Genomic DNA, 13,013 nt, shown 5'->3' with positions numbered 1-13,013 from the left:
GCAGAAGGATCATACATGATTTTAATCACTAAATCATATGTAGACTTTTGCACATTAATCGTCTCATAAATTATATCAACTAATTCAGCAAATGTAGTACATTGGGGTATATCCATAGTTTTGAATGATTGTACAGAGAAAGACCTGGTACCATCGGCTGCAATTTTCCACTCTCCATTGTACACAACAAATACGTCAGCAAATACTTCAGCTGCAATTGAAAAAAATGATACTATCAATCGAGAGACACCGTAACAATGAAATGCAAGTACTAACTATAAATGGTTTGGGGTGCGTCACGCAACTGCGTCACGTAACTGCGTGACGCACCCGGATTCCGCCGCGACGGTGGCATTCACCTAATCAATCCCTAATCCCTAAACCTAACAAAACAATGCGTTCAAAGAAAGAAATAAAGGAAGGAGGAGGAAGAATGCCGGTAGTAGCGGACATCTCCTTCGTTGGGATTCCGACGTCTTCGTCGGGGGTCGTCGTCGGGGGTCGTCATTTTAGAGAGAATGGGAGAATGGGAAGTGAATAGAGAGAACAAGAAAGAAAGAAATGGGAAGAATTGTCAATTTTTTGATTATATAGCAAGGGCATTGTGAACTTTTCACAATGCACTCGAGTGCGTCACGCAACTGGAGGATGCGTCACGCAATAGAGGCATTTTCGTCAGAAAAAAAAGAGGGTCACCAGCGCTAATTAAATTATGCGCTCACACCATGCGCATTTAAGCTTGTTATTAGGGTCATTTCCTCAAATTTCCCTTTTTGAGAGATGTATAAATAAATAAAAAATATTTTTTTTATAAAAATAAAATAAAGTTATTAAATAATATTGAATGCAAATAATTTGAAAGAACCAATAATTAAGCCCTAAATGTCTCCTCTACAATTCTCCCACCTAACTATCAACCGCGTTTGTATTTAGCAAAAACTAAAAAAAAAATAATATAAAAAAAATGTGTGCTGTAAACTAGAAAGAAAGAAAGAAATCAGGGGCTTCGAGAGAGACGAGGAGGAAGACAACAGAGAGAGAGGAATTTGGCCATGGCGTTCTCTGTTTCCAGTACGATGATAATCACATTCTTCATTCTCTTCTTATTCTCACTTACATCGGCCGATGACATCTCTCACGTCGGTTCTGCTCCCGAATCTGCCTCCTGCAACAATATTCTCCGATTGGTAATACTAATACAACTAACTGCTTTCTTTTAAACACTTTCATTTTTACTTACTTCTAGTTCGACAAAGTTATATTGTCATCCATCCTGTATAATCTAATCTAATAAACTGTGATCTGATCTTTTGTTATAGTATTTAAACTTCCAATTTAAGACGAAATTTCGTAACTTGTTATGTCAAAGTATTTAAAGTATCAATTTGGGCTTCAGGTGTTTACTTCTCTATTTTGAAGGGCTTGTATGGGATGGGATTATTTTGATCTTAATGGCATCGTAACTTGTCTTAACATATAGTCTAATTAATTACCTTTAAGCTAATAAGATTACATCACATTTAAATACTTTTGTCATTTTTTAAAGCAAAACACTAAAGGATGGAACCACAGTACAGTACCTCCATGGAAGTATTTGCTGCAAATTTTACTTGTCTAACTGCAGTTAGGGTGGGTACTTTTATATGCAAATATTATGTAAGGAACAAAAAACACCTTGGGAGTGTATTTCTATAAATGATAGTGTTTGTGCCATGATTAATTCTTGCATCATTTAATAGTCCCTTATGTATAATTATTTGCATATCTATGTACCTGATTTATCATCACCATATCTCTTGAATCTGAGTCTTCCATATTTTTATTGTTTCTATATTAGTATCCCCAATACCCACATATTTCCATGTCCACTTGTGAATCTGTGACTTCAGTTATGCTTTATGGATGTGTTTTGTATTGCCTTTTGTTGCGTACGTTGTGAAGATATACACTGTAGAAGCTATATATATTCTATCCACATACTGACCTGGGAGTTTTTTTTACAAATTCCCAGATGCATATAGGTTTTGCAAGTAGTAGTGCAAGATTAAAGTAGCTTTCTTTTTCTTCCTATTGATTTTCCAGGTTAAGGTCAGGATGTGGGTTGATGGTAACAAAAATGAGATATTAGGTGGGGTGACTGCAAAATTTGGAGGCATTTTGCCCAAAAGTGTGGAAGATTCTCACAAATTCCCAGCTGTCTTTTCAAACCCCATAAATGGCTGTTCCAACTCATCATCAAAGGTATATGGTGTTTCTTGGTTCTTATTTATTTATTCGTTGTTATTGAAGTAAAATCTTTTTTCTTTTAGTTATTACCTTGAAATGAGTTATTGCAGACTAATAATTTCAGACTCAGTGAGACTTTTCTGATGTCTTTCATTGGCCTTGTTAGTAAATGGTAAAACAATTCATTTAACCAAGCCAAACAGATGCTTATATGGTTATTTGATTGGTTTATGTGTTCAAAGTTTTGCATGCCTGGCATATCATAATCCAGATGGCTCCTATTTATATTTATGTAGTTCTAGAAATGGATCCCATGTACACCAATCTTATTGAATTTTAACTCTGCCATATTTCCACTCATGGTCAAAGTTGGAAGTATTATTCTGATCAAAAGCTCATACATTTGTTTTTCAGCTCACTGGAGTGTTTGCGTTGGCCACCCGTGGTGATTGTGAATTTGTTACCAAGGCTGAAATTGCGGAATCAGGGGGTGCTGCAGGCTTATTGGTGATGAATAGTGGAGAAGGTTGTAGTATCTTATTACACATTATTGAACTCTTTTAGAATCCTATTTAAGCACTTGATATTAATGAAAGGATAAAACTTCTTTTATTTTGTATAGATTCTGGTACCTCACCCTAAGATACTTCCCGTTTTGATATGAATGAAATGACACGACTCATTTGATCTTGTGTCTTTCTACTGGTACCCCACTATCACATCATAATATCTTTTCTTTTGCCTTCTATTCTTTCTTGCAGATCTTATTGAGATGTCATGTTCTGAGAGCAATGACCAAAATATCACTATTCCTGTTGTCCTGATCACCCAGTCTGGTGGAGAGGCTATAAAAAGATTTATGATTGGCGGACACAAAGGTGAGCTTTTGGTTTCCAAACTATCTTGATTCTCGGGCAGCATCATGTGCAAGTGAAAAATTTAGTGGAAAACTTTGTTCATGCATAGTCCTTTAATATTTTCATCCTGTAAATGACTAGTGATGTATGGTTTAATGTAGTGGAACTTCAGTTATATTCGCCAGATCGGCCTATCATTGACTTCTCTGTGGCATTCTTATGGCTGATGGCTGTTGGGACAGTTTTCTGTGCGTCGCTTTGGTCAGATTTTACCTTGACCGATGAGACTGATGAACGCTACAATCAACTTCCACTTAAGGTCCCAAATACTCTTTTTTGGGGGCATATTTGTCTTTGTTGCATGATGTGTCATGTTTTCTGTTGAAGTTCAGTTTGATTCCTTAACCATGTCATAAAATATATGTTTCCTAATATTTGTTTAGCAGTTGTCATTGTTGATTCTACATCCCATTCATTGAGGTGATGCATTAATTTTCTTAGTGCTGATGGAATTTATATTCTAATTGATCTGGCTTTAAATTTTTCCATTTCTAGGAATCTGGCAATGCTGGAACAATTGAGGATGATGATAGAGAAGTGCTTGATATTACTGTGTACAGTGCTGTCATCTTTGTCATCTCAGCATCTTCTTTTCTCGTCCTATTGTATCTTTTCATGTCAGCATGGTTTGTTTGGCTGTTAATCGGCATTTTCTGCATAGGCGGTATTGAGGTATTAAAACTATTTTCAACTTTGCCAAATAATTATTTTTCTTCCATTTCCAAGGATCATCACACATCTCTAGTTTATTGGTCACATTTCTTCTAGAAATATTTTTTTGGGAAACGGTTTGGCCGGTTTAAAATCTATTTTTGTGTCATTAGTTAAAGTGATAATGGCGTTCAGTTGTACCATTTTGAAGGTTCGATATTAGCATCTTTTATATAATAAAATGCCATTCAGTTGTACATTGTTCCAGTTTGGATTTTGCCCCAGATTGAATTTTCTTTTTCTTACCCGCAAACTGCATCAACTTTTTGAAGTTTGCCCAGTTGACGATGTTTGGCCATTAGTTGGGTAAAATCAAAACATTTCAATAGTTCTAGGGGCAAAATCAAATCAAGGTGCAGAGGGCAAAATACCAATTATCTCTTATTTGAATGTTTTATCCATTGAAGATGTGAATAGCAGAGATTGGTCAGTTCTTAATCTAGTTGTTTAATTTGGTTACTCTTACAGGGAATGCATGCTTGTATAATGTCTCTGGTGTTGAGGTAACAGCCTTGATCCACTTTGTAGTTAAGTTATTGATTATGCTGGATTCTACTGTTGGTGACATGATATGATCTTTTTCACCCATTTGAATGAAGGAACTGGAGAAATTGTGGGCAGAAGAAACTACGATTACCTTTTGTGGGGACTGTTTCAGTCTTTTCTCTTCTGGTGTTATTGCTTTGCTTTGTGTTTGCTGTGGGTTGGGCTGCCACAAGGAAATCATCTTTCTCATGGATTGGTCAAGATGTTCTAGTGAGTTTTGTCTTCATTATTTTCTTTCCAGTCTTTGTTGTTCTTTGGTTATATTATTTTTTATTAGCTTTGATACAGATTCTTAGAGGGGTTTGTTATTGTAGATTGTGGCTTGAGTTTCTATTTTTTTAAGTCGTTGCATACTTATTCAATTCAAATTCTGCACCTTCCTATTATATGTATCCACCCCTAAATGAACTCCTAAATGAACTCAATATTGAATGGATACCTTCAATTCCAGACAGCAAGAAGGTTTAGAGCCTACCACCACCTTTTCACCAATTCTCTTTCCGGATAGCCGCTAGCTTCCATATACACATTAATTGCATCTCATCAATTCCACATCTTCACTATCACATTGCATGCTTGTCCAATCTCTGTAAACCTTTTAGGCCCAGTCTATATGCTCACCAAACCACTTCATGACTCAAATACTTTCTTTGGGGGGAAAAAGTGCTGGTGGAAGAAGTGTGATTAGTTTATGTTCTGACATTCTAAATAAGCCATACCTCACGCCTCTCGAAAATGCAGGAGACTTCTTAGGTATATTAGAAGTTCAAGCCAGAAAGCCCTCCATATTTGTACAGAGAAAATATGTAGGCTAGCTGTAGGGAAATTCAAATTATAATCTGTATATCTTTTTAGATGATCTTCATCTGTCAGAAACTTATACATACATCCTCATAGTTTTCCTTTATATAGTTGACAAATCTTCATTCTTCAACTTTAGGTCTAACTCTTGTTAATGATTCCAGTTAAATTGTTTGACTGATGGGTGTGGATGCTGTTTCATCTGTTTTTAATGACATTTCTAATATGTACTAAAATATTTATCAAACATTGAGAGTGAACTGATGTATGATGTGCTTGTATGTTATAAATTTTCAACACATTCTGTTATAGCCACTATTAGTGTTCTTCACCAAAATTCCAATTTCCTAGGATGAAGTTTGACATGTTGTACTTGAGAGGCAGTGTCCATGAGATCGCTTCCAAATGATGTTCTCCATGGGGAGTTCCACTTTGATTACTTACCATGCAATTTTACACTTATTTTTCTCTCCAGATGCAGTCCTTTCCATTATGTAGAAATAATTATCTGATTTTGTCTGGTGGAATTGGGTTCTTAAGAGAGTTTGTTGCTAACAGGGTATTTGCATGATGATAACAGTTCTACAAGTTGCTCGACTACCAAATATAAAGGTTTTGGGATTTATTTTCTTCTCCTTTAGTTTTGTTTTGGATTTCAGTTATGTATCTTCATCTGATATTCTTGTCAATGACTTCAGGTGGCAACAGTACTTCTTTGTTGCGCATTTGTTTATGATATATTCTGGGTCTTTCTGTCACCATTGATCTTCCACGACAGTGTTATGATTGCTGTAAGCATCTCTAAAATCTTTGATTTCCAGAAGATTCTTTTGTGATTCATGAACTAGTCTTTAGCATTTATGATATTTTCGGATGCAAACTCAGAATATGAGAGGGAATTTTTGTGTTTAATGTCTTGTTCAATCTCAACTATGTTATTGTTTACTTCACTCTAATGGCCATAACAACTAACGAGATTACTGGTAGCTGTTATGTTATATGATCAAGTTGTTGGCTCAAATGCATTCAGTTTTGTAAGGAATATAGAGTATCTGAATATATAATTGGAGTCTGCTCCAAATTCAAGTGTCTTGGTAATATAACACCGGAATATTCCATTCAAAAAGTTGACCATGAATCTCATTAGAGCCATTTATCTGCAAGACGTCTCTAAGTTGGTTGGAAGATGGGAATCATTTATTCAGAAATACATTGCTCCTTTTGCGATGCGTGCTACTACTTAGAAACTGTGAAATTAACAACATTGGACAAACCTAGTCTAGGATAACTTGTATCTCAATTTGATTTTTTTTAAGAGCTGCAAATAATAAAAATGCTGTTAACACTGTGCATCTATGATATTCATGTAATTCTGTTTATAAAATAAATTATTTTCTCCCATTTTTCCCTCTTAATCATATTTTACCTTGATATTTGACAGGTAGCAAAGGGTGACAATGCTGGTGGGGAGTCTATTCCTATGCTTCTGAGAATTCCTCGAATGTTTGATCCTTGGGGTGGTTATAATATGATTGGATTTGGGGATATCCTCTTCCCTGGTCTTCTAGTCTCATTTTTTCGCAGGTAATTTATGAATCTTTTCATGATTTACATTTCTAATTTATTGTGTTATGATGTGGATAGCAATGACTAGTGGTATAAGGTAATTCAAATCCAATAGCATCTAAAGAGTAAATTAAGAAAAATGCAAAAGTTGTATGCTCTCCATGTACTCACTTTCATCTTACTCTCCTCTGAAGTGAAAATAAACAAGTGTTTTCTTAGGGGATAAAGATGGTGCAAATGCTGGAAGCACACATATAAGAACACAAATATTGATATGTGATTGAGAATTTCTAAAATACATTATACAAATGGTTAGATAATTGCTAGCATTCATTTTAAAACTATAATATGTTTGGTTGGAATTGAATTTGAATTGATGGTTCCAATTCCACTTCTGTTGTATGTTTTTGATCATTTAAACTAAGGAATTTGAATTGCAATTATAATTATAATTATAATTTTGGAATTAATTAAACTGTATATGATTTTTTAATCTTCAATTCCACCATGCCCACTTACAAATTGCAATTGCAATTTATTTTATTATGTCGGTATGTCTTGTTTAGGCTTTAGTCCACAGGACATACATACATGGTTTCAATGTCGTTAGGGTTTTGGTCCACCAGGCCTGTCGGGCTAACAATTTTTTGAAGTTGACAAGGCTAAAGTATTTTATTATTTTGTCATTTGTATATAATATTAGTATTAATGAAGAATAAAATAAAATAAGAATATTAAATATTTTTTTTAAGAATTATAGTTCTATGATTTTTCCAAACAATAGGAATTTAATTGAATTGTAATTCAATTCCAATTTTTATAGAATTGGAAATTAAATTCTATTTCCAATTCAAATTCTTTCTATCTAAACATAGTCTAATAGTTAAGGAGAAAGAGGAAAGGAGAGAGTTATTTTACTAATGCTAGAGAGCAAGCTAATTATTCTATCATCTAAATATATCAAATTACTAATACACTTTAGTCCCCCTCAAGCTACAGCATACAACTAACCATTCTTAAAGATAAAATGCTTTGTAAATATATGAGCATGCTACTCAAATGTAGGTTTTTTATTTTATTTTTTTATGTAAATCATACAATTACATTTTTCAAAAAAAAAGTGTAGAAATATTAAAAAACAAAATTGGTTCATTGATTTGAATCTTAATTTCAATTAGAATTTGATGAATAATTCATAACATAAGACATTATAGATCAAATGAGATCCTCATAACTTAGTCAAAACATTTACTTACAGGTATTATTTCATCTAGTATTCTAAGATAACTTAGATTCTTAACAGCAACTTTAACATCCATCATGAACAGCTCATGATTGGTAACAGCAAGGTGAAAGGCAAGACACTGCCAAGTGGGGTGATTATTGCCTTCGTTTTTCTAGTTAACATCGTGTGTTATCAATTTCTTCTTTGCAGCCTCAGATGATTTTTTATCTATACATGATGCAAAATAACAATTTGAATTTGTTGAAGTAGTTGGGTTGTGACTTCAATCATCTTTGTATCTTTTATGGTTTCAGATTTGACAAAGCTAATAAGAACACCTTCTTTGGTGGATACTTCATTTGGTTGGTGTTTGGCTATGGCTGTGGTGAGTACTCATACACTGTTATTTATTTGTTGGGATATGCATTTCATTTTATTTATCCATGGAACAATTGTCTTTTAACTTGGAAAATGTTTTTTACCCTTGTGTTGACTTCTTTGAACATACAAATACATGAAGCTTGATATGCCTTTTGTTTATTAGATGTATCTTGTATTATCTGTCATCTATGGGCTCGTTTATGTATTTGATGTGTATGGAAAATATCCCCTCCCCCAAATTGTCATGTACTGTAGTATATATGCAGGTATTTTAGTTTACAAAAAACATGGTAGAAATGAATGTAGAAAATATCCCAATTGCTGTCTATGGTCCATGTTTGTTGAGAGGATTCTTTTTTAATGCTTTATGTTTGTGCTGTGGAAATATTAATGGGGCCGTTTGGAAATACTTTTTGTCTATGGATTTGGATCTGGATCTAGATGAGAAACCGTTAATAGGTTTCTGAAATTGTGTTTGACTAAGTTCTGTTTCCAAACGTGATCTCTTCTGGTTCCATGTAATTCATTTTTAAGCTCTTGCGAGCATTTGGTAAAATATGTAAAATATTGGTATTTTCTCCTCTGATCATCTTCAAACCACGCACCAAATCTACTAAGTAAACTTTTTATTGAATAGAAGCATTTTGCATTTCACTTTTGGTTTTCGTTCCTTGTGCTTAAAATTAATGGTAAAAATTTTCTTATTGCAGGACTCATTTTAACATACCTTGGTTTGTACCTAATGGATGGATATGGCCAACCTGCTCTCTTATACCTTGTTCCTTGCACATTAGGTAACCCTTATCAGACTTCCATATAAGAAGATTGTGCAATTCTTTTCTTTTCCTTTTTTTTTTTTTTTTATCTTGCCTCTTTCCGAATTCCTGATAAAGTTTTTATCCTTGAATCGCATTTCTACATCAGGATTTGCCGTTATTTTGGCTTTATTTAGAGGTGAGTTAAAAACCCTTTGGAATTATGGCTCAAATGGGGAGTCTAGCAAAGAATCTTCTGGCGTAGTTTGAAGGGATCTTCATCCAGGCACCTTCAATGTTGATGCCTGATGGGTTGAGAGATTTAAGGTTTCAATACCTTTTTTTTTCTTTTTTTATATCCATACGTGTATGTCCTCATACATTCTTATCCTATTTTAGTAAGGGTTCCTTTAACCATTCTTCTTGTTGTACAAGTGAACAACACAATTGTACCAATGATAGAATTCTCAAAACAATTACTACTGTTATATAATGTTGTATCAATGTTATTATATACATAAGAAAATGAAGAAGTTTAAGGTTACTAGTAACTGTATTTACTTTCCTTGTCTCATTCCATTAGCCTAAGGATCCTAAATTTAATTTTTCAAATTAAGGGTGTCAATATGTTTGTCTCGATATTCATCCATAAATCATTTAAAAAAACTAGTTTTTAAGGGTTAATAGTATAAAAATATTCTTAATTTTTAAAGATAAATTAATTTTATTAATTAAATAAAGTATTATTTTGGTATTTAAATGTATAAAATGATTGATTAGATAGTTGAAATAATAAATGGAATGATGATTGAATTTTAAGAAAATTTTGAAGAAAACCAAAAAACCAGTACATCAAACGAGTCCGTAGTGAGGTTGGGGAAGGGTATTTTAGTAATTTATAATGTAATAAGGATGGTTAGCCAAACATTAAACAGCAAAAGTAGTTTATGTGGGCACATGTCTAAATATTTAACTATACATATTCGATTATTACTTAAAACGTCTTAAGTTAAAGTGATTGACATATTTATTTGATTTAGAGAGTAATTAAACTGAAATTAACAAAGTTGTAATACCATAGTTAAGCACACAAACATAGGCTTAGCATGCATGCATGCATATAATTAATTAGTATAGGGTTAGTTTTAGCAGGTGGGATGAGGGATATTGCACTTTCCGGGAAGATTGACGGCGAGTTGAGGATCGATTCCGATTACAGCCAATACAGAGGAATTCTTGTAAGTACAGAGACAGGAAAGGTTGGCCCAGGACAGTACCTTGCAGCAATTGGCTGTTGGCGCCGGCGGTGGAGGCGGCGGCCGAGTTGCCGCCGCCTTACAACTCAACAGCCCCGGCAGCGTTGTATTGCATATGAACTCTTTTTCACCCTTAATATTAATGATACTCCATGTCGTCATCATTAATACCATTCCAATTAACATCGTCGCCGGAAAACTCAACTTCATTACGCCGGATCGGAACTACCAATTCTTTACTAATTAATAATTAGCTTAACAAAAGTTCTCGATATATATATATAGGCTAGGGTAGGCTATTTCCTTTACTCATCAATAATCTAAGGACAAAATAGTCTATTCACTCATTTGTTTTTTAAATTTTTAAATCTAACCGTCTTATAAAATTGAAAATTATAAATATTAGTTTTATTAAAGAGTAAAGGCGTCAAAATTATTGAATACCAAAAAAATTGTAAATTACAGTAATAACGACATTGAAATGATTAGTGCGATAAAAATATAAAATTATTGATTTTTAGCGCTTAACACAGAGTTGATGTACACTCTGAAGAGATTCGCGCTCTCATGTTTGGCGCTTCACATGAAATACTAGAAATAAAACTGAACCCGTCATTATTGTCAACTTGAAATGTTATAAACACAGTAGGAATGAAATACGCTATTGTCCATCATTATCGTTGATGTTGTTAGATAACACGACTAATTTTTTTTTAAAATATTAACAAAACAAAATCTTGTTAGTTATTCAAACAAAACATAACATTTAACACGAACAAAACAGAATTTTGGTAGTTCTCAAAAGTGTACCATTTTTGCGAACTACGAGGCTTGCTTCCTGAAAAAAATTGTGAAAATAAGATTTCGACAAAGAATTGTGAGCTTGTTTCTGAAAAACCGTAAATGGTCTAGAGAAATAAATTGTATATCGGAATAAAATTGTAAAGATATGATGATTAATGATGTGAAACAATTATGACAGATAAAATGATAGAGCGAAAAAAAAAATTGGATTACACACAGAACCGTTTTAGATTTTCTTTTATTTCTTTTTAACCTCACTAAATTTTAATAATAAAATATTCTATGATTGGTTGACAAATGGGTTGAAAACAAAAAAAATCAAATATCACATTAAATACGTTATATTTCTATTAATAAATAGTATGATTTAATTTATAAATATGAATAAGTTATTATAATAATAATACGTATAAATAAAATTAATCATATATGAACATCATATTCTCACTTAAATATATTTAGCACGTGTTTAACAAATAAAATAAAAAGACTAAGGTGTATCAAACTAGTCCTAATTACATAAAGTAATTAATTAGGGTTATGAAAAGAAAGTGATTGAAAATGTAATAGAATTAAGGGGATGATAGTTGGTGAAATTAATGATGTGTAACAGACGTAATGTAATTATGACAATTTTGGTAATCAATTCCAGTGAGACTCATTTCGAGAATTTTCAATCTATTCTTTTTTATACCAAGTTTATCTCTTTAAAACTAACTCATTTTAATTAGGTCATTTGTTAGGTTAATGTCTTTATTTAATTTTTTTTTACCCATCTAAATTCAATTTATTAGGCTATTTATATTACAATATATTTTTATAAATAAACATGGTATAAAGACACAAACGCTACCATTGAATTATAAGTCTCTATCATATATTACTTAAAATTATTATACATAAACAATTATTATTTATAACGTCTATTTATAATAATATATTTGATTTCACATCAGATTCCAACAAATCTATATAAATATATATATATAATGATGCTTAATTTTTAAAGTGTCCGGATTGCCGGGTCGAGAGTTGTGGTTAATTTGGATACTTGGGTCGGATTGTGGGTTGACCCGCCTTTAAATTTAAAACAGTTAAAAATAAAATTAAAAATGTCAGAGGTATGTTTCGAACTTGCAACCTAACAAAACAAGTACAACTCTTTAACCAACTAGGCTACAAAAACTTTATATTTTAAATTCAACACCAAATTTGATAAACGCGGGACCGTTTTAATATTAATATAAGTTCAACTTTTTAACTAACTAATCTATATATATATATATATATATATATATATATATATATATATATATATATATATATATATATATATATATAATGATGTTGAGTAAATGGATACTTGGGTCGGATTGTGGGTTGACCCACCCATAAACTTAAAACGATTAAAAATAAAATTAAAAATGTTATCCGTAATTTTTTTTCACGGTTTTTTATATTATTAATCGTGCAAATGCACGGGCTAAATGCTAGTTTTAAATAATAAATCTTCTAAACTATGTTAGACCGGATTGAGTAATTTTGAACAATTGTGAATTATATTAAATGTGTCAAGATTATGTGAATTGAGTTAAATTGAGAAAAATATATATTTCAACGCATAGATATTTATTTTTTATGTTTTTAGTAATCGTACATACCAATTTCATGACAAGAGTAAGCTAATTTGAGATTATGAAATCTCATTTATTCCAATTTCAATGAAATTTTAATTTCATAGTAATTTTAATGTCACGTATGACTATTATGTAAACTAGATAACTAAAATGTTAAAAGTCTTGTTTGAGAGATAAAATGTTTCGAT

At 32.3% G+C, this 13,013-nt stretch overlaps 2 protein-coding genes across 2 annotated transcripts; one reads left to right on the top strand and one right to left on the bottom strand.

Moving 5' to 3' along the window:
- Positions 1-972: 972 nt before the first annotated feature.
- Positions 973-9,672, top strand: LOC124920690 (signal peptide peptidase-like 2). Its single transcript, XM_047461243.1, has 14 exons — positions 973-1,187; positions 2,083-2,241; positions 2,641-2,752; positions 2,988-3,104; positions 3,245-3,402; positions 3,639-3,815; positions 4,323-4,357; positions 4,454-4,610; positions 5,760-5,813; positions 5,900-5,992; positions 6,643-6,785; positions 8,307-8,377; positions 9,084-9,167; positions 9,298-9,672. Exons 1-14 carry the CDS (start codon positions 1,053-1,055, stop codon positions 9,396-9,398), a joined length of 1,596 nt encoding a protein of 531 aa, XP_047317199.1. The 5' UTR covers positions 973-1,052; the 3' UTR covers positions 9,399-9,672.
- Positions 9,673-10,273: 601 nt separating this feature from the next.
- On the bottom strand, positions 10,274-10,594 carry LOC124919177 (putative lipid-transfer protein DIR1). Its single transcript, XM_047459350.1, has one exon. It carries the CDS (start codon positions 10,592-10,594, stop codon positions 10,274-10,276), a length of 321 nt encoding a protein of 106 aa, XP_047315306.1.
- Between the last annotated feature and the right edge of the window lie 2,419 nt (positions 10,595-13,013).

Source organism: Impatiens glandulifera, chromosome 1 (genome assembly GCF_907164915.1).
Source record: "Impatiens glandulifera chromosome 1, dImpGla2.1, whole genome shotgun sequence".
Classification (NCBI taxonomy): domain Eukaryota; kingdom Viridiplantae; phylum Streptophyta; class Magnoliopsida; order Ericales; family Balsaminaceae; genus Impatiens; species Impatiens glandulifera.
The sequence above is the reverse complement of the archived record's forward strand: the minus strand, read 5'-3'. Positions and strand labels throughout refer to the sequence as shown.

What these genes read in the sequence shown, in the direction of transcription:
- LOC124920690 (XM_047461243.1), top strand. Translation starts at nt 1,053, where the DNA reads ATGGCGTTCTCTGTTTCCAGTACGATGATAATCACATTCTTCATTCTC. An exon ending in GGATTGGTCAAGATGTTCTA is followed by an intron (nt 4,611 to 5,759) that starts GTGAGTTTTGTC and finishes TGTTGCTAACAG; the next exon opens with GGTATTTGCATGATGATAAC. An exon ending in CTCGACTACCAAATATAAAG is followed by an intron (nt 5,814 to 5,899) that starts GTTTTGGGATTT and finishes CAATGACTTCAG; the next exon opens with GTGGCAACAGTACTTCTTTG.
- LOC124919177 (XM_047459350.1), bottom strand. Translation starts at nt 10,594, where the DNA reads ATGAAGTTGAGTTTTCCGGCGACGATGTTAATTGGAATGGTATTAATG.